Below are 20,284 nucleotides of genomic sequence, written 5' to 3' on the forward strand. Positions count from 1 at the left end.
CCGCCGCCGCGAGCCCCCCGTACGGCGGGGGCGCTGGAAGGTTCCAGAGCCGGCCTACCCAGTGGGGGAGGGGAGAGGAACGCGGGTCCTCGAGCCCGTCCGTCCGCGGCGGGTACATCACACTGTTCTCAGAAACTCCACTCAGTTGTCCCGGCCACCCCCAGAGACCAGCTGTCCCCAATTTGGGAGTCCCGGCCAAAGCCGGTGCGGCCGCATTTCCACCACACTCACCCGTGGACGCCATTTTCTCTCCTTCCTTCTCGTTCTCTCAACGTCCGTCTCCCTCTCGCTTTCCCTCTAGGCGCCGGACTGCGCAGGCGCGAAACCCGCAACCTTGGGCGCTACCATGGGGCCAGGCCACGGGGGTGGAGGAAAGAGGGATGAACCAAAGTTTTCGCGTCCTCCTGCCCTCTACTCTCTTCCTAATCCTCTCTAAACAGAGCCGGATTTGACGCGCGGGTCTAAATAGCACGAAAGGGGCCGAAGCGGCCGGTGAGCGGATCTTGTTGTGAAGGCGGAGTGATTCTTCGCACGAGGTTAAATTGTTGGATGGTTACGTCCGCTGGCTCTAGGGACTGTCTCTGAAGAGTCTGCCTTGAAGGGAAACGGAGGCCGCCGGGAGGACTGGGGGAAGGGACCTGGGCCTAGAACAACTGCTGACTAATCGGCGGGCGGCGGGCGGCGGGGGAGGGGGTGGCGCGCTGGCTGCTCGGTCGGGGTCACGCGCCCGACCGCGAGCAGAATGGGTTTGGGGCACTCGGGCCTTGGTGGAAAGCTAGAGGACCGACACCCAGCTGGGGATCCCGCCCGGCCTTCCGCGGGCCGGGGCGCGCTCCGCAGTGAGTACCCGGGACACGTGGCCCGAGCCCGCGGGGGCGGGGGCCGAGGCAGGATGGGAGGCCCCGAGGGCCCCCCAGTAACGGTCGAGGTTGAAAAGGCCCTTTAATCATTCTTCATCCAATACTCTTGTTTTTACAGAAGGGGAAACTGAGGCCCAAGGAATTTGGGTACTTTTCCTAAAGTCACAAAGCTGAGTCCGACCCACACTCTGGGACCCCCCACTCTCCATCACCCGGAAGAATCTTCCCCGCCCTTGCCTTCCCATTGTGTCCTTCGGCTTCCCGGTAAGGTAGGCAGGGTCTGATGGTGCACAGCTCAATTTTATAGATGAAGAAACTGAACCCAGGAGGGTTCAAATCCCAGTTCTGTTTGTCCATGGGCGAGTTCACCCTTACTAAGCTACCTTGAGGGGCCTTAGTTGTGAGGGTGCAGGAGGACGCCTGCAGTGGGTGCCTTGTCTCTGGGCAAGAGTGGCACTTGTCTCCCTTCCTGGACTCAACCCAGTCTCACTCAAATCCCTCAGCGGGACGTGGTGCCAAGCTAGTGTCTTTCAGTGAACACGTACAAAGCACCAGCTAGGTGTGGGGAGCACCCTGAGGAACTCGGGGATGAGTCAGAGGAGCAAACCAACTCTCTCCCCACCTCCACACACACATACACCCCAGCTCAGACCACCTGCCGGGGAGAAAGGCTAAGCTGTGTTCACTAGATAGGATAAGACTCATGATGTAGGGGCCCAGAGATGGAGCTTGGGACATTTGAACTGGGCTTCAAAGGGTACAAAGGAGTTTGCCTGTTGAAGAGATGGAGGAAAGGACACTGCAGACAGAGGAGCTTTACATTTTTCCTGCAGGAAACTGGCAGGTAGGTTTTGATGCCGAGGATGCTCTTGGCAAGGGAGCAGATGAAGCAGCCTTGTTCTCTGGGATTTTGCTTCCTGCCCTATGAAAGCGGTTCAGTGGGACTCCTGAGACAGACAGGCCTGACCAGGGGTGAGAGGGTTCCAGCAGGGCCTGGAGAGGCTGGTGTGAAGGGAGAGCACAGGGGAGAAAAAGCCTTGTCATGTGGGCAAGGAATGGGCACAATTGACGGCCAGAGCTTGAACCACTGAGGCTGAAGCAGCTGCCTCCATGTGAAGGCCTCCCTTTGTTGGGCCAGCTGGTGGTTACATCTGCCTCCCACAATTAGCCGTGGGCTGGGCCCTACCTTAGCCCATTCCTTTTTCTCACCTACACGGAAAGGCTTTTATGAATCCCCATTTTAGAGAAGAGGAAGGAGAGGCTTAGAGGACAGAAAGCTTGTCCAGGGATACATAACAGGAAATGGATACTGGAACTTTCCTGTGAAAAGGGGAGGGGCTGTCTCAGTCCAGTGTCACTTTGTATGCTCTTAGGGTGTGGGACTCCTGCTGCCCTCCTCAAGCTCTTCTGCCCCACTCCCTCTCTAACCTGCCTGCCTATTGGCTGGTCTCTCCCCCTTGGTCAAGGGCATCTGAGGCCATCCAGAGCTCTAAGGCTGGGCACAGTGGAGGAGGGTAGGGAGGAAGATGGCTGGTCTGCAGCCCGAGGAAAGCTGGCGATGGCCCTGTACTTGCCCTGGGGGGGCTGTACCCCTCTTTGGGAGTCCAGGACCCCAATTAACTTCCCTGGCCCTGTGCCTTCCACCCCCAGCTTCTCTTCAGGGCCCATGAGTGCTCTTTTGGCCTGGCCCCTCCCTATCCTCACACATAGGCAGGTGTACTCGCAAGATGGCTAAGCACATGGTTAGGGTCTAAGCTCTTCTGGCTAAGTTGCTAAGACTGCCTCTCCAGCCTCAGTTCCTACTTCTGTAAAATGGAGCTGTTGATAGGGTAGTTGATAGGAAGTCGGATTAAAGCTGCAATAATAACTGTTGTTACTGTTTTCCTTTACCCCTAGCACGCAGCCCCAGGACCACCCTTGACCACCTTCAGCCAAGCTATGCGTGGCAGAGGCCCCCCTGCCCTACTCTCCCCGGCGCTGCCTCTTGCTTCCTCAGTCCTGATGCTGCTAATGAGCAGCCTGTGGCTGGTGGGGGCCGGCCCCAGCCTCACCCTGGCCCCGGAGCTGCTGCTGGACCCCTGGCAGGGTGAGGGCTGGCCACATGGGCCTTGGAGGAAGCAAGAGACTTGCTTTAGGGCCTGAGACCGTTTGGCAGGAGCTGTGTGCCTCCCGCAGTGGTCAGGCAGGGATAGAACCCAGTACCCCTGGGAAGGTCAGCCTTGGATGGGAGCATTCCTAGCTCGTCCACACAAGGAGTACAGAGGAGCCAGCAGAGGGGTGGGAGCCTGTGAATAGGAATTCGTTTCAGACAGCTTCCCTTTCTGATGGCTTTCCCTTGGAATGAAAACTAAGGCTTTCAGTTAAGCATGAGAATGTGTGTGTGTGTGTGGGGGGTGCTGAGGATTCAGGAGTGACCCCAGCTGAATGCCTGTTTCCCCAATAATAATAGCAGCTTCCATTTACATTTGAGGAACCCAAATGATGCTCACAGAGGTTAAGTGACTCATCCATAGTTGGTTGCTCTTGAGAAGACTGAGTGGTAGGTCCACCTTGTTCTGCTTAATACAGCCTGGGAGCAGCCACAGTATTTGGAAGCCCTTGGTTTCCTCCACGAGTGATTGCTGGCAGTGGGCAGACTTTGGCTCCTGGGGAGGGGGGGGCTGGCTTAGCGGATGGCCCTGGCAGACCTGGCACACCTGGGACAGCCTTTGGGGTTGGGGCCACTTAGCTGGCACATAAGCCCCTTCTCTCTCCCAGCACATCGGCTGCTGACCCATGCTCTAGGCCACACGGCTCTACCCAGCCTGCTCCTGAGTCTGCTACTCCTGCCTGCACTGGGCTGGCAGCAGGAGTGCCACCTGGGCACGCTGCAGTTCCTGCATGCCTCCACACTGCTCGCCCTGGCCGCCGGGCTAATGGCTGTGCTGCTGGCAGGCCTCGGGGTGTCCGGTGCAGCCGGTGGCTGTGGATACATGCCTGTCCACCTGGCCATGCTGGCAGGGCCGGGTTACCGCCCACGACGGCCCCATGGGGCACTGCCACCATGGCTGTTGCCATGGCTGCTGCTCGCCCTAACACCCCTACTCAGCTCCGAGCCACCCTTCCTGCAACTCTTCTGTGGCCTCCTTGCTGGCCTGGCCTGTATCCTTTGGCTGGGCTCTGGGCCTGTGTGGACATGTGGCTTCTGAGGCTGGGCCCCCAGGGTGCCTGGAAAGGAAGTGGCATAAGGAGGTCAGACCCAACGATGCCAGGAAGCTGCACACACACGTTCCAGGAGCATCTCCATGTCCTCCTCTAGCCAGGCTCTTGGCTGGGGGCTTGTGGCCAGGTGGAGGTGCCAGTAACAATTTAAAGGGGAGCCTGGAGGGCTGAGGTGGCCCAAAAAGGCACCTAACCTGGACCTCCCCAGTAGAGGTGGCATCTAAGCTGATACGTGCAGGATGAGGGGTTAAAATGAAGAGAAGTGAAAATGAGGGCAGGCAGAGGGCACAGAAAGTACAAAGGCCAGGGGTTAGAATGAGCTGGGGCTCTCTGGGCACCAAAAGGGGGAACCACCTGTGGCTGATGGTGCACATGCATTAAACACAAGGTTTTGCTCCAGATGCTTAATGCCTGTTGGGGAAAACTGCGATCTGAGAGAACAGTGGGCACAGGCAGACCCTCTGTAGTTATTTAGGATTGGGGACACCAGCTGCTGAGGCCTAGCTGAATCCTGGTGTGGGGAGCATGTTGCCCTGGCTGAGGGCAATGGGGGATGTGTCACTGGGCCCAAAGGTACGGCTTGAGTCACAGACCTAAGCAGGTAGATAGGGCTCTGGAAACAGTGGGTAGGGGGTGGCTGAAACTGGATGATACAGGTTTTTGGGGTGAGGCATATTGGTACCTCCTTTTCACTGGCTTGCGTGGCTTTAGGCAGGTCCCTTTTCCTCTCCGAATTTCCATAGCTGACGGGGGTGACGACATGCCCCTTGCAGGGCCATAGTGAGGAGATGAGGGAATGCCAATCACACACTTGGCACAGGGCCTGGCATGCAGTGTGGGCTCACCCCTTGCTGGTTTTGGTTTTCCTTGACCAACCGCCCTGCCCTGGGCAGAAAGACGCAGCTGGGGCTTTCCACTGGCTGGAGCTCTCTGAGCGGCGGCTGCAGGCCCTGCAGGAGGGCGTCGTGTGCAAGGCCCTGGCAGGGTGCTGGCCACTCAGGCTCCTTCCCACCCCAGGCAGCGTGGCTGAGCTGCCTGTCACTCATCCTGGAGTGAGGTGAGGGTGATGCTGAGGACACCAGACCTGGCGGTAGAAGCTGTGGCAGTGGCTGGCAGTCAGGCCTGCTTCTGCTTCTGCCCCTCCAGACCGCCCACCCCTGGACCTCCGTACATGGCCTTTCCTAGTCTCTGGTCCCACAGTGAAGACTCAGCCCTGATCCCGCCACGCCTGGGGCCTGTGCAGCCAACCTGGGAGGGCTCCTCAGAGATGGGCCTGGCCTCGACCGAGCCCAGCTTTCCCCCAGGGACCCCACTGTGGGCAGCCCTGGATGAACAGATGCTACAGGAGGGGATCCAGGCCTCGCTCCTTGAGGGGCCAGCCCAGGGTCCCATGAGCCCACTATGGCTGCCTAAGTCCTCTGTCTCCTCTCTACGGTAAGGCAGGGAGGGTCGGGGTGGGGCATCCCGGTGTGGGGGCTGGAGGTGGCCCTGACACTCTCCCTGTCCCCTCCATCCCACAGGCTGCAGCAGCTGGAGCGCATGGGCTTCCCCACGGAGCAGGCAGTGGTGGCACTGGCAGCCACAGGCCATGTGGAAGGCGCCGTGTCCCTGCTGGTCGGCGGGGAGGTGGGCACTGAGGCCCTGATGACTCCAGGGAGGGGTGGGCCTGCACATCCTGAGGGTCCTGGGCCCCCCTAGCACAGGCAGGCCCTCAGGTGACAAGAGGCCTGGCCTATGGGTGGTTAGTGTGAGTCCCAGCCCTGTGTGCTGTCCCAGGGGATGCAGGAGAGGCCCTTCCAGCGTCCTGCCCGGTACTGTTTAGAATAAAAACCAGTTTACTTTTCAGCTGGACTCCTTGGGGGGCAATTGTGTCTGACTCTTCTGTGTTGGCATCAGGGAGATGAATGAATGAACAATGAACGAACAGCCGATTGCAGGAGAGCAGCTCCTTGATGTCTGCTCCCTGCAGCCTCTTCCTCCAGGAAGCTGTGTCCTCCACTTTGGGCCTTTCCTGGGCCAGAGCCACTGCCAGCGAGCATTCTTTGCTTGTTTCCCAGCTAATTTCTACTCATTCTCAGGTCTTGGCCTACGTGGAGACCAGACCGTCCTCTAGAAAGCCTTCCCTGATTCCCCAGGAATCCTGTCCCTTCACTGCCCACAGCCACTAGGGTCCCAGCTGGTCAGGGGCCAATTCAGTCAGTCTCCCGGGTCTGGCTCAGAGCAGGCTTGGTCAAGGCTGGTGGCTGTGTACTGCTGGGCCCTGTGGGCAGGAAGCAACCGGTGGGGGAGAAGCTTCCTCAGCTTTGAAGCAGCAGCTCCTCCCTCCTGGCCCCCCTCAGTTCTTGCTCCTTCCCAGGAAGTGGAGGTATACACAGCCAAGAGGGCAGAGGGTGTGGGGGTGAGTTGTAGATGGGCTGGGTGAAGGGGTAAGGCAGAGGCACCTGGGAAACGACTTTGAGGGATGGGGTGTGTGTGTGTGTTTGGAGGGGGGGGTGCACATATCCTGGAGCAGCCTCCATGCTGGTCATCTGGAGACTGGCCCTGCTGTTGGTTACCAGCTGGGGGCCAGAAATAGACTGGGAAACCCGAGGTCCACACCTGCAGTCTCCTTTCCTTGGGTGAGGAAACAGGCTCGGGAAGCTGTGTCACCCAATCTAGAAGCTGCCCTGAGGTCTGGCAGCTCCTTCCTTCCCTGGTCTCTCAGAAGCTACAGCCATTGCTGGACCACCTGGCCAGGGGGTGGGGGTGACCTGAGCCTCTGCTCTGCCCACTTACCCCCATGTCCCAGCTGCCTAGGTGATGGCCAGGGGAGCTCAGCCCTGCACAGGCCAGCTCAGACTTGCTTTGCAAGTGGGCAGTGAAGGCCACTGAGAAGAGGCCCTGGCCCTGCCCCATTGCCCCCCCATCTAAGTACACACTGAGACCAGGCCGGGTGGGGAATCAGACTGGGGGCCTTTATTGGCCAGTAGACACCTACCTCCTAGTGTCTGTCACAAGCTTTGTGGGAGCAGGTGGCCCATCCCTCTCCATGCCCCCACCCCCCACCTGGGACATGGGAGGGGCCGGGGGCTCCCAACATCCTGTAGGATCAGGCAGCTTGATCACAGGGTTGGGAACTCAGCACCAGAAAACAAGGAGATGATGGGCACGGGTGGGCTGAGGTTTGGTGGGGAGGAAGGGAGGTGAGACTGTCCTCCCTCATCATCCCTGCAAGTGCTGAGGGCTGGGCAGCTGATGGGAAGACAGAAACCTTGAACCTGCCAACTCCTCCCTGCAGGCCTGCATCACCCCATTTCATAAAGGGAAACAGGCCTACGGCCCTAAGCAAGGCCTTACCTCCTGCCAGGGCCACCTCTCCTTCTCAGGCCCTAGTCCCTGCTCAGCCTCATAGGAGGCAGATGTGCACTGGGTGCCAGGACCTAGACCTGCCTACCCTAAAGGTCTAGGTAGCAGAAGGGACCCTGAGGACATTAATAAATATGGATGGGCGGTCCCTGGAGGCAGCTGGCAGAGTCCAGGCTGGGAACCGAAGCCTGGCCTTGCCCACCCCGAGGGGCCGCCACCGCCCTCAGCCTCTCTCGTTGCGGCTCCTGGGGGCCACGATCCGGTAGTTGGTTGCGTGTCCTCCCCTCTTGCCCCGCAGGAGGCCGGGGGTGCCCATGCCGGCAGGGCCTGCCCCTGACCCCTCTGGTTCTGCCGGAGGGAAGGAGAGAACCTGGGTTAGAGAGGTCTATGTGAAACACCCACCTCTTCTTGGCCCTCTGGGGGTGTGGGGGGACTGGGCACTCTGCCAGGTTCACTTTGCCCTGGCATCAGGGAGGCAGAGCTGTGGGAAAGAAGGGGGTCTGCAAGCTGGTTAGTGTTCCCCCACCCCAAGGATGGTTATTAGCCCCCAACCCAATGAGAGCACTCAGGACATCTATTTGATTTTCTGTCAAGTGGGGATAAATGAGCCCACCATGTTCCCGAAATGCTTAGTGTGTAGTGAATGCTCCATACACGTATAGTTCTTTTGTTCTTTTTTACATTTTGGGGTGGAGGTGTGCCCTGAATCATCCCCATTTCACAGCTGGGTCAACTAAGACCAGGAAACAGACTCTTCCTTTCTCGGATTAGGCCTCCTGTCTGTCGTGGGGAAGGGTTTAGGAAGGCCAGGTTCTACCACTGACCTACTCTGTGGCTTTGGGCAAATTAGACATCTGTCAGGGCCTCAGCTGTTTCATCTCTAAAACCAGGGGGATGGTTCCAGATATACTCTGAGGTTCCAGCCAACTCCTATCATTATTGAAGGCAGTTCCAATTTGGCTACAGTGAGCTATGCCCCAGCCTGGAAATGAGCTGGCCCCCAAGAGTGGAAATGGACATTCTTGCCACCTGAAAAACTCCTTTCTTCAAAACCCAGAGCAGGACCTACCTCCTCCAGGAAGCTTTCCGTGACTATCGCTTCATTCCCTCTCAAAGTGAAATGAGCTCGTCAGGCAGATTAGAAGGATGGGCTGTTTTCTCCAGGGGGTGAGCAACACCCAGGGAATAGAGTCCCAGGATGGGGGACTTGGCTGAGCCTCCAAAGCCCTGTTTACGGGGGCAGACTCTTGGCCTTGGGTGAGCACCAGCCTCTCACTGAGGGCACTGCTAAGAGTGCCTATACCCTCATAACTGTCCAGTGCTCTGACCCTGTGTGCCCCAGCCTCCCGTGCACCTCTGGGCTGAGATTGGGGCCCTTGGGGCAAATAAGCATGTATGGTTACAGTCACGGGACACTTCATGCCCTAAATCAGGGAGCATAGGAGGAGGGTAGCACAACTCAGGTTCCAACACCAGCCAGGGCCAAGTCCTGGCCCTACCATGTCCCATGTGGCCTTGGGCAAGTCACAGACCTTTGAGCCTCATCTGGAATGTGGATATAACACTTCTGTTGTCACATAATGTAAGTGTCTAACATGACAAAGAGTGGAAAGTGGTTTTCACAGTACGTGCTGGATTATTATGGTCCCTAGGTTGGTATGCTTTCGACCCAGGTCTCCTGCAGGTCTGGTCACTGAGTTGGTCATGAGGTGCTGTTCTGACATGATCCAATTCAGCGCCTTGGTTTCCCCTGGGCCCCACCCAGTGCCAAGTGGAGCAGAGGTGTCAGCAAACCGTTAATGGAGCCAAAAGAGCCAGTGCTTTAGAGGACAGACCTTGGGTAGACCCCTGGCCTTACCACTGCTGTCCCTATCACCCTGAGGGAGTCACATGAGCCCTCTGAACTTCTGTTTCTTCATCTGTGAAATGGGCATGGTATCACCCACCTAGCCAGTTTATTGTAAGGACTGAAGATGATCATTGTAAATCCCCCAGCCTGAGTGGGCCGGTATGTGACAGCTGTTACTATTATCATCATTATTGATAATAACCTAACCGTGAGCCCCATCTGGGTCTTTGGTTAGCATCTGCTGTGTATGATGGCCAATGGCGAAGGTTCCTTCTCTTTCTCTGTTCCCCTCCTCCTACACCACCCCTTCTAGGCCCACAACCAGAGCTGGTTCGTGGGACCCATTTCCCAGGCTCATGGCCAGAGAGTGGGCGTGGGCCTTTCCAGGTGACTGATAGTTCCTCCCTGGGCCGCTGGACACAGCTGGCTGAGGGAGGGCAGGGAATAGATTCAAGACTACAGTGTGTCCCTTCATGGCTCTTGCCCCGATCTTCCTGAGAGAGGAGGTGGGGGACACCTGAGAAGGTGCTGAAAGCCTGGGATTAGGTCCTTGGTCCTTCTCTGTGAGAAGAAAGGAGGTCTGGGAGATGGTCAGTGATGTTTCTGGACGTTAGAGAAGCCATGTGCTAGTAAGAGGAGCTTTGGAAGCAGACATACACACCTGCCGACTTCCAGGCCGTTGCCCATGTAGCACTCTGTGAGGGCTGCCTCTCCTACCTTCTCCATAGGGATCTTCCATGACCCAACACAAGTGTCCTGTCTTCCAGAAAGCCTTCTCCCCCCTGCCCCAACCCCCCGAATGAGAAGTGACTGCTTCTCACTCCCATCCTTTGGTGCTCCTGTACCCCATGGCCTTCATCTCCATAGATACTAAGGATCCCCTACCACTTGATAGGCAGCTCCCCAAGGCAGGTACCCTTGGGCTCTGCCTCAGTGCCTGACCAGACTTGGCCTTCAGTAGATGCATCCTACAGTTTTGCTGAATGAAGGAGGCTTGCCTCTGCCCTTGGTCCTCCCTCCTTCCTGCTTAGGGGCCTCAGTTCCCCGAGATGTGAGGTTGGAAATGACGTCCAAGACCTGTGTGTACTCGTGCACTATGACTGGCTTGTGAGATGGGGTGGCTGGGGATGGGAGAAGAGTAGCTGTTGGAGCCTCTTAGCAGGCAGGTGAGGAATGGGGCTCAGCCCTGAGGGCAGCCAATCCCTGCCTGTCTCCAGGGCTAGCCACAAGCTCCTATAATGGGGAGGGACCTCTTAGCCCCACCTTGATGAGCCAGGCACAGGGAGGGGCACTGCCCTCTTGGTGTCTAACCTCCTTGCATGCCTCCCTGACCTGCTTTTGAGGATCTTCTCAAATTGAGCCCTGCCAGATCCTCTAGCCTCAGCATTCACCCCTCAGCAATCTCACAGAACAATCCCTCTAGGCTCTCTCTGGCTTCCTGGCTTTTGCCCATGCTGTTCCTCTGCCTGTTCACTCCTCCTGATCCTTGCCTTTAGGTCTCCACTTAGCCGACACCTCCTCCAGGAAGCCCTCTCTGAGATGCTCTCCCCTACCCCTAGCCTGGATCAGGGACACTTTTGTGTTTTCATGGATGCCTGTACTCACTCTACCATGGTATTCTTCACCTTGGGTTTAACAGTCAGTTCTGGGGCTCCCTCCTGCACCCCCACACCCTAAGTCCCATGACAGCAGGACTGTGTCTGTCTTATATGTTGGAGCCTGTGCCAGCAAGATGCCTAGCACAGAGCAGGTGCTCATTCACTCAAGAACTAGTTACTGGAGCCTCTCTGTGCCAGGCACCGTTTGCTAACTGGATGGAAGGACTAACAAATGAATGTCTGCTGGCCTGGGTCCAGCACTAGGAGTCGCCTTCTGTGACCCCAGGCCCTTCCCAGGCCATTCCTGGAAGGGGCTGCCCCTTCCTACCCACCCTGCCATTACCTGGCCAGATGATGGCTTCCAGCAGAGTGACCCGTCTGGCCAGGAGCTCCAGCTGAGCCTGCTGCTGCAGGAAGCTCTGTAAGCTAGGAGCCTGATGGGAGATTGAGAAGAGCAGACGGTGCGAGTCCGGCCTCCGAGGGCTGGGCCGGGGAGCTAAGGGTGAGGTACATGGGCTAGGCACCAGCCAGTTTCAGGGCAGGAGCCTGGGTGTGAGTCTCTATGGAGACCTCGGTCTCCCCTTCTCAGTGGGGACAGGGTTTGCCTGACTCCTCAAGTGACCAGGTGGGTGGGGAATTGGTGGGTGAATGCCTGGGGTGAGGGTCTGATTCTCTCAGGCACCTAAAGGGACCCATAGGGCAGGACAGGAGTACCAGGGGGAGAACTGAAATCGTCAGGGAGATACCGTGGGCCCCTTACAGGAGGGCTCACCCTGTAAGAGCCTCTGGGGGCTTATGGGTGAGGGGGATCAGAGCTGGTGAGTGGTATAATACCCAGAGTCCTCTGGGACCTGGCTCTGTCACCCACAGTCCCCTGAACTTCCAGAGTCTAGTTCCATGACCTATTGTCCTGTGGGTCTGGAGACTGGCTCTTCTCTAGAGCTGAAGCCTGACTGAAGTCTAGACCCATTACCCATAATCCTCCTGTGGGCCTGGGCTCTGATTTTTATTATACACAATCCCCTGCACTGTTGCAGTCTGGCTTTGTTACCCATAATTCCCTGCTGATCTGGCATTTGGATTCATTGCCCATAATTTCTTCCAAACTCAAAATCTGTCACCTCTGGTTCCCCTGCAGGACTGGAAACCGCATTACCCACAATGCCTGGAGGCGCAGGTCTGACCACAGAGGTGGGGCCCAGGTTTCTGGGCTTCCCTTCACCTGTGGAGGAGGAACCAGCCATTGAGGGATGGGTGGTCTTGGCCTCTCAGGTCCCCACCTGCCTGGGGCAGGCACCTTCTCCAGCCTCATGACTGAGCCCAGGCAGCTCCACCCTGGAGGGCCTGGGGAAGGTTGGCGGGCAGGGGCTGGGCTGTCTGTCCGTCTGTCTGTCTCTACTCACCATAGAGCCCAATCATTGTTTCCAAGATTAAAACCCTCTCAGCTAAAATCTTCAAAGCCTCGCGTAGTTGGTGCAACCCCTCCCCCTGCGGAGGAAAGAGACAGATGCAGCCGTGAAGGGGGCAGGGGAGGGGGCCCTGCAAAGCCTGTTGGTGACCCATGCCCCACCCTGGACATGCACCTGCAGCCCGCACCACCTGCCACAGCCCAGGGCCCATGGACAGCCGGGACAAGACCAGGAGAGAACAGGAGGGGGACAAGGCAGGCGGAAGCAGCCCCCTCAGTAAGTCCTGATGGATCCCAGCTGCCTGCTTTCTCCTCACACCCTTGCAAATCCTGCTGCACTGGGGGTGGGGGGATGCCAATCCGCAGGGACAGTGCTACTGTCCCAGAGCCTGCCATAGAACCTGCCACAGAAAGTTCCCTGGAGGTTGCCACGGAGTCCTGCCCCCATCTCTGTTGCCAGACACCAGTTGTTCTCACATCACCTGTGTGATTCTGCCACATCCCTGGGCCACTTGTACTCTTGTTTACTTAATATTCTTTAAACTGATACACTTTTTGCCTTAAATACTATATTAGTCTCACTCTAATTAACTCTATCAGTGGGATCAAGCCTATTACTGATATCCTTTTCATTCATGTCAAAATGAATATATATAAGTAAAATTAGAATATGTCTGAGTGGCATTGCTGATGGGAAGCAGCGTTTAAAATGCTGGCAAAGCTGAGGCCCTGGTAGCCCCTCTCCAGCCCTTCTCAATTTGGGCTTATCTATCCCAGGCTCTGACTACTTCAGGTCCATATTCCACATGTCCTGGAGCCCAGCCCTCAGCCTCACCCTCTAAGCCGCATCTCTAGCGCCCCCCTGTAGCAGCAGGCCTCCCTGCTCTGGGGCTCCCCACTCCCAAACAGTGCCAGCTGCTGCCTGGGGCTCATGCCAGAGATCAGCAGCTGGCACTCATCTTCACTGGTTTCCAATCTGTCTGTCCTTTCCTTCCCCAGCATAGGGCCCATGGTCTTGCCCAAACTCTACTCCCTTACTCCTTTCCTAGTCCAGGTTTCAGCTATTTCTGGTATGTAGAGATCTGAATTCCCACAGAGCACCAGGACAGCAAATAGAATGAGTCCAGCCCTGACACAACTGGGATTCTCTCAGGGTCCTTTACTCAGTATGGAGTAAATGAAGGGATAATGTATACTATGCATATTGCAGCAATTACAATCCAACCCTAAAGGTAGCTGTTCACCCCCCAAAATATCTAACAACTGAGAGGCCTCCCAACATGTCTGTAAGCCCGCTGTGGCCCTTCTGTGGCTGTCTGTTATGACCTAGGTGTCCTATCCACATCACATGGATGGGGTACCCTTAGGCCACTGACTGGACATTGCAGCCTAGGGGTCACAGGGTCACCACAGGCTGTATACCAAAGTAATCCCTCTTCAAGTATTACAGGAGGAGGATCTAAAAATGGATGACCTTCAAAAATTAAGTTAAGCCACCCCTGGCATAGACAGTGGGACAAGCTGACATCATGAACCTCCCGATGAGATGCAGTAAGAGGGTACCACATCCCCTGTAAGTGCGCCTGCCAAGAGTATTTAACCTGCATCTCAACACCAGGAAACAGACAAATCTAGATGGTGGAACATTCACAAAAAGACAGAATCAAGAGAAAGAAAAGGGCAGGGGTCCTGTTCTATTACATTAAAAGACAATAGAGACATGACAACCAAATGTAATGCATGAATCTTGATTAGAAGTTTAAAAAAAACAGCTGTAAAAGGCACTTTTGGGATAACTGGTAAAATTTGTATATGTTATGGATTCAATGGCATCATTTCACTGAATTAATATCATCTTTCTTAGGTGTGACAGTGGTATTGTGGCTCTTTGGGAAAATATCCATGGTCTTTCGAGATACACACTGATGTGTTAGGGAAGATGTCGATGAGGTTTGCAACTTATTTTCAAATGGATTAGGAAGAAAAGGTCTGTAACTATATAAAGAGAGAGAGCAAATATGGCAAAGTACTAATTGGTCCATGTAGAGGAAGAGTAGAAGGATATTCATTGTGCCAACTTTTCTGTGTATTTGAAAATTTTCAAAATAAAAATCTTGAGGAAAAATGTAAAAAATGATTCTGCTATTTGGATCCTTCCCAGATGCATGGCCTACTGTTTGCTCTGATGATGCCCCAGTCCCCTCCCAGCCTGAACTGAGTATCCAGGGCCTGTTGGACACCCCCACTTGGCAATCATGCAGACATCTCCCATTTTCCATGGACAAAACTCAGCAGGCCTGCTTCTCCAGGCTCTCCTTTACTGTTGTGTCTCCTTTTACTTCTTGCTCCCCCTCATAGCCAAACTAGCACGAAGGGTCTCTTAGCTCCATTGACATCTGTCCATCCTCACTCTCCCCCGTCTCAGTTCTAGCCCCACAGTCTCTTGCCAGGATGACACCGACAGCCTCCTGCCTAGTCTCTTTCTCCTTCTCCCATCCATTCTCCACATGGTAATAGAAGGATCATCTGCATACAAAAATCTGACCATGTCACTTCCCTGCTCATTACTATTTCAATGACTTCCCACTGCCCATAGAACAAAGTTCAAATTCCTCAAAGGCCTCCTAAGTCCTGAAAGCCTCTTTGATCTCTGTCCCACCCCTTGCCTATCATACTCTGCCACTCCATTATTTGCACATTCTGTTCCCGCTTCTCTGCCTGAATACCCTTTACCTGACTAATGCATGTTTCAGGCCTCAGCAAGGGTCTCCTCCTCCAGGAGGATGCTAAATCCCCCATCACAGCTGAGCTCCCCTGTCCTGTCACTGCTGGTTACTAGTCTGCTCCCCCCTCCCCCCACAGCCCACTGTGACCACCCTGAAGCGGGGGACTGTGTCCAAATCGCATCTATGTCCACAGTGCCTAGCCTGGGGCCTGGTGCCCAGCAAGCAGGTGCTTGGGGGAATGTTAGCTGGTTCCCCTGGTCCTAGGAGCCGAAAAGCCTGGGCTTAAGTTCCAGCTCTACCAACAATACGCTCTGTGGAGCTAGGCTCAGTTTTTCCTGTCTGAATAAAGGGTAAGAGCTTTGGTCTAGATTGGCTGGGTCAGCCCAGTCACTCCTGGGCAGTGCTTATGGTGCATGCCCATGACCACTGGGTGTCACTGCTGAGCCGCAGCGTGGCCAGTGGATCTGAAAGCTTGGCTCCGTGGAGTTGGTAGATAGGGTATAGGAGCCCTCAGGGCTCTTCCCCACACTGGACCTCATTCCCACCTGCCCCCGACAGTACTGCTCCCCCAGCCTCCAAAGCCTCATGCAACCCCCAGCCCAGCAGGCCCCCTCCCAGGCAGGCAGCAAGCAGGGGCTGAATGGCGGGTGGGTAAGGGGGGGCAAGTGGGTGGGCAGGGGCCCTGCTACCTCTTGGGGGCCCCTCCTACAGTCTTGAGTCTTGAGTTCGAGGCCTGGTCTGGGATAGTTCAGGCATCCGTTCTCCTGCCAGGATCCCCATGGAGGGGTGGGGCTGCCCAGCCTAATTCAGACTTCACCTCACTCTCCCACCTTTCCTGAGCTGGGTGGCAAATGTGCTGGGACAGACCAGTGAAGGCGTGGAGGCAAGGCAGAGAGCTGCGCTCACAGGGGTCTACCTGACCCCCAGCCCAGCTCATGCCCATACTGGCAGAATATTTAAGAGGCTCTGTAGCCAATGGGGGTGGGGGTGGGGTAGAAGGTAGAGTGGCGACGAGGAGCTGCGAGAGGCTTGCCAGAAAGGTAGCAGGGCCCCAGAAGTCATGGAAAGACATAGGGGAGAGCTCGTGCAGGGTGGGGGGGCTCCCACGGCTGTATCCATCACTGACCCCACAATCAGGAGCAGAGAGGGCAAGGCAGGCGCTGGGTGCTTCCCACATCCTCATTAACCAGTGCCTGCCAGGAAGTAGGATGTCCCAGCCAGACTGCTCCAGGGAGAGGGGAGGGGGGTGGGGGAGGAAGGCACAATACCAGCCTCCAAAAGACCTTCTCCTGTAGGGGTATCTGCCCCACTCTGTCCATTTTCCAAATGTCTCCTATGTCGGTGTTGGTTTCTAGGTCCCTGCATCATGGGGCTTTTGGCCCTCCTCAAATGTGTCTCCTGGGTGGACAGATGTCTAGGCCCTGGAATTCATTCACTGCAACTATCTTCAATCATTGTGAAAGTTTCTAGGACCCCACATGTGGTTTCTAGGTCCCCTTTCTCATTTACTCTGTTTCCTGTGTATGTGACAGTTTCTAGGCCTCCCTTCCCATTCTTCATGGGCTTCCTTTGTGTATGGTGGTTTCTAGGTCCCCTTATCTCATCTTCCATGGTTCTCCTGTGCCTTTAACAATCTCTAGGTCTCTCCTTCCACTTCTCACTTATGTGACGGTGTCTAGGACCTCATGTTAATTATAGGTCTTTTGGGTATAGCGGAGTCTAGGTCCCCTAACCTCATTTACCATGTATACTATGTACATGACAGTTTCTAGGCCTCTCTTCCTATAATACATGGATTTCCTATGTGTATAGTGGTGTCTAAGTCCCCTGTCCCTTTACCACGGACTTCTGTGTACCTCAGCATTTCTATGCCTCCCTTCCTGTGCTTCATGGCTTTCCTAAGGCCTGTGTCCCATTCTTCTGTGTGGATATTGTTTTCATGTTTCCCTTTCTTCCAGAGACAGGGGAGCAGAAGCCAAAGCCCTTGCTGGAGGCAGGAGATGCAGTCTGGACTGGGTCAGCCCAAGCTGCCCAGGAGGAACAGGCAGGGTCGCCCTGGCCTGGAAAGGCCACAGAGGGAAGGCGGAGACAGGGACAAAGACAGAGACAGAGAGCATGGGATCTACTGATAAGGCTGGCCCTGCCCAGTTTAGAGGGACAGGATTGGGGAGGGCGCTAGGGCTGAGAACTGTCCAAGTTCCTCCCTGGGAGACCAGGTTGCAATGGGGATTTAGCTGGGGTGCCCCCGACTCCAAAATAATCTCCTGAGTGCCCAGGGCAGGAGGGAACAGCGGGAGGTCAGTGTTGGGCTGCAGCTTACCCAGTGGCTCTTCTCACCACGGTCTCCTTTGGGGCCAGGTTCTCCCTGCAAAGAGAGAGGTAGAAGCAATGAGAAAGGGAAGGAGAGATGGAGGGAGGGAGGGCAGGAGGGAGAGAAAGAGAAATATTGAGAGAGGCTGAGAGAGTGAGAGAAGAGACAGAAAGTAGCTAGTAATTGACTAACACTAGATAAAATGCAAAAAAACCAACTGTTTGAAGGCAATGGAAAGTGATAAAGAGCAGCCAGAAACTAGGATATTTTACCTTTGAAAGAAGGAAACTGCACTGGGTAAAATGCATATACTTAATAGCTTTTCCTCTTAGGGTACACCCTAGCCCCCTTAGCCCAGTAAACAGCTCAAGGAGAAAGCTCTAGTTTTACTGGGGCCTGAGTAGTCAGAGGATGGAGTCAAGACTGCCAAAGAAGGAGGAAATTGAGGGGAAATACTAAAAAGCAGAGAGCAACAGTAGGGGAAGGGATCTGAATAACTGTTCCCCATTAATCCTTAGATGGCCCGTGAACTGTCCATCCTAAGGTCACAAAGCTGAGTTCAACCCACACCCTAGACCAAAAATCAATATTCTTCAGAGGAAGATAACAGAATCCTTCACTATGTAACAGTTTACGTTGTCCAGCATGCAATAAAAAATTATTAGAAAGAAACAGGGAAATGTGACCCATACGCAAGATAAAAATCAATCAGTAGAAACAAATCCATAGCCAACCCAGATGTTGAAATGAGCAGACATGGATTTTAAAATATCTATGATAAATATGTTAAAGAATCTAGTGGAATTGATATAATGGGTGATGAGATGGGCAATTTGAGGAGAGATGTAAAAATTGTAAGAAAAAAGAATCCTGATGTGAAAATTGTTAAGAAAATGGAAATCCTGGAAATGAAAATGATAATATTTAAAATAAAAAATTAATTAGCTGGGATTAACAGAAGATTGGCCATAACAGAAGGAATCAATTAACTTGAAGACAGGTCAATGCAATAATTCAAACTGAAGCACAGAGAGAAGAAAGATTAAAAAAAAAAAATGAACAGAGCCTCAAGGACTCATGGGAGAGTACTAAGTGTAACTGAAATCCCAGAAAGAGAGAAGAGAGCACAGGAACAGAAAAAGAAATTTCTGAAGAAATGTTAACCAAATTTGATTTAAAAACAAAACAAAACAGATTTCTGGTTATTTAGCCCAGCATACAAAGAGCTTACAAGTCACCATTGTGTCCGAACAACAAGTAAAATGCTGACCAAACTGAAAAATCAACAACTCTTCTTAGATCCATCAAAGAAGTGAGGTTATAGGGCGAGCCACTGCCCCCCAAATTGCAGAGACAGACAGAATTTACTGGAGCAGAAATCTTCCTGGGAATCAGTGCCACATAAGAAATTCTAAACTTACCTGACAAACTGCTAGGGCTCAGTGTTAAAAATTCCAGGAGGGCCCAGTCATGGGCAGGGGTGGGTGAGCCCCCCACACTTTTGTGAATTTTACATCTAGGAGCTCTACCAGGTCCTCACAGTGAATTTCAGAGGAAAATCCCCTTGACCTTTCTGCAGGGAGAAGGGGAAAGAAGCCATCTTGAGATATGTCAGAGCTTTCTCTTCTTCTTAACAAGGCCTGCCCTCAGGAGAAACTATTTTATCACATCCTATCCTGCTGAGGTCTTATCAGAGCCTAATTGACCTGAGGGTAGGGAAATACCTAACTCTAATCTGCTCTACCCTTCCATATGGGGAAAGGGGAATAGCCCAACTCCAGCCCCCTCTAGCCATCTTGTCCAAAAAACAAAACAAAACTAAGAAGCACTGGTCAAGTTCACAGTCCAGGGGCACAGGCTCACCAAACACTGAGATTTAATCATAGGACAACAGAATGCTTCCTCTGACCTCAACACCTTACCATTACATTACAAAGGGCCTACTTACTACTGCTTCTCTCTCCCAGTACATCATGTCTTTCAACAAAAAATTGCAAAGCATACTAAAAGGTAAAAAATCCAGTTTTAACAGACTGAACAAATATAAGAGCCAGAGTCAGATATAGCATGAATGTTTGAATTAGCAGATCAGGAATTTTAGAAAAAAACTATGATTAATATGCTAAGGACTTTAATGGAAAAAATAGACAACATGCAAGAACAGATAACTAATGTAAGCAGAGAGATGGCAATTTGAAGACAGAATCAAAAAGAAATACTAGAGGGCTGGCTGAGTGGCTCAGTTGGTTAAGAGCTCACTCAAGAGTTTGAGCTCTGAGCAACAGCGGTTCGATTCCCAGCCCGAGCTGAGCAGCCACTAAGCTGCCAACAGGTGGCAGGATGGCTCAGCTTAAAACAAAACAAAAAAGAGAAATACTAGAATTCAGTTGAAAGTCCTCTTTATAGGGTCAGGCATCTCAGGGTAATGACATTCTTCCTAGGCTTCTTAAGAAATACTCCAAACCTAGAAAAGGCCCTTCTTTTTGGCATCAGAAGCTATGGTCCAGAAACACAAATCCAACAGAATTTCAGCCATTTATTTCCCAGATCATCCCCTCCCTGAATCTTCCCAGAGCAGGAAAAAATAATGAAAACACTACCTGCAGTCACAAGTCCTTCAGTTTCCTGGTCAAGATTTCATATTTTCTTAAAGATACCTTTCAAGGAGGAAGTAATAGAAGAGGGGCATATGGAGACTTCAAAGGTACTGATAGATTCTGTGCCTTAAGCTTGATGTTGAGCACATGGGCATATGATTCAATATTATTATTTAAAATTTTCAGGTTAAAAATATTTTGCATGTAAATTTTAAAAATACCAGAGATCAGGCCGGTCGAGTGGCTCAATTGGTTAAGAGCTTGCTCAAGAGTGTGAGCTCTGAGCAACAGGGTCGCCTGTTTGATTCCCACATGGGCCAGTGAGATGCACCTGAGCTGATCTGCTGCTGAGCTGCCAACAGGTGGCAGGATGGCTCAGCCGGTGAGAG

At 53.7% G+C, this 20,284-nt stretch overlaps 3 protein-coding genes across 19 annotated transcripts in view; 1 reads left to right on the forward strand and 2 right to left on the reverse strand.

Moving 5' to 3' along the window:
- EWSR1 (EWS RNA binding protein 1) overlaps nucleotides 1-565 on the reverse strand; it is a 33,181-nt gene extending 32,616 nt beyond the window's left edge. For 5 of the 6 annotated variants that reach the window (XM_019643111.1, XM_019643110.1, XM_019643108.1 and 2 more), the window contains exon 1: nucleotides 232-565. In XM_019643111.1, the coding sequence (XP_019498656.1) occupies nucleotides 232-244 (13 nt within the window). In that variant the 5' untranslated portion in view covers nucleotides 245-565. The remainder of the gene's footprint in view (nucleotides 1-231) is intronic. The other variant, XM_019643109.1, reaches the window with a different exon arrangement.
- A 98-nt stretch (nucleotides 566-663) lies between these two features.
- RHBDD3 (rhomboid domain containing 3) lies at nucleotides 664-5,906 on the forward strand. 6 transcript variants are annotated; one of them, XM_019643114.1, is made up of 7 exons: nucleotides 664-839; nucleotides 979-1,704; nucleotides 2,757-2,946; nucleotides 3,618-4,001; nucleotides 4,959-5,118; nucleotides 5,208-5,495; nucleotides 5,582-5,906. In XM_019643114.1, exons 2-7 carry the CDS (start codon nucleotides 1,645-1,647, stop codon nucleotides 5,757-5,759), a joined length of 1,260 nt encoding a protein of 419 aa, XP_019498659.1. In that variant the 5' UTR covers nucleotides 664-839; nucleotides 979-1,644; the 3' UTR covers nucleotides 5,760-5,906. The 6 variants fall into 6 exon arrangements, with proteins under 6 accessions (XP_019498659.1, XP_019498661.1, XP_019498660.1 ...); XM_019643116.1 differs by having other exon boundaries at nucleotides 979-1,129; XM_019643115.1 differs by having other exon boundaries at nucleotides 979-1,124.
- Nucleotides 5,907-6,996: 1,090 nt separating this feature from the next.
- EMID1 (EMI domain containing 1) overlaps nucleotides 6,997-20,284 on the reverse strand; it is a 41,684-nt gene continuing 28,396 nt past the window's right edge. For 2 of the 7 annotated variants that reach the window (XM_019643029.1, XM_019643027.1), the window contains 3 exons: nucleotides 17,308-17,352; nucleotides 12,257-12,341; nucleotides 7,532-7,754 (listed from right to left, as the gene is read on the reverse strand). In XM_019643029.1, the coding sequence (XP_019498574.1) occupies nucleotides 7,630-7,754; nucleotides 12,257-12,341; nucleotides 17,308-17,352 (255 nt within the window). In that variant the 3' untranslated portion in view covers nucleotides 7,532-7,629. Of the gene's footprint in view, nucleotides 7,755-11,196; nucleotides 11,350-11,974; nucleotides 12,076-12,256; nucleotides 12,342-17,307; nucleotides 17,353-20,284 lie in introns of those variants that run through there. The other 5 variants (XM_019643025.1, XM_019643024.1, XM_019643028.1 and 2 more) reach the window with 5 other exon arrangements.

This window comes from Hipposideros armiger, unplaced genomic scaffold, assembly GCF_001890085.2.
Source record: "Hipposideros armiger isolate ML-2016 unplaced genomic scaffold, ASM189008v1 scaffold_75, whole genome shotgun sequence".
In the NCBI taxonomy this organism is placed as follows: Eukaryota; Metazoa; Chordata; class Mammalia; order Chiroptera; family Hipposideridae; genus Hipposideros; species Hipposideros armiger.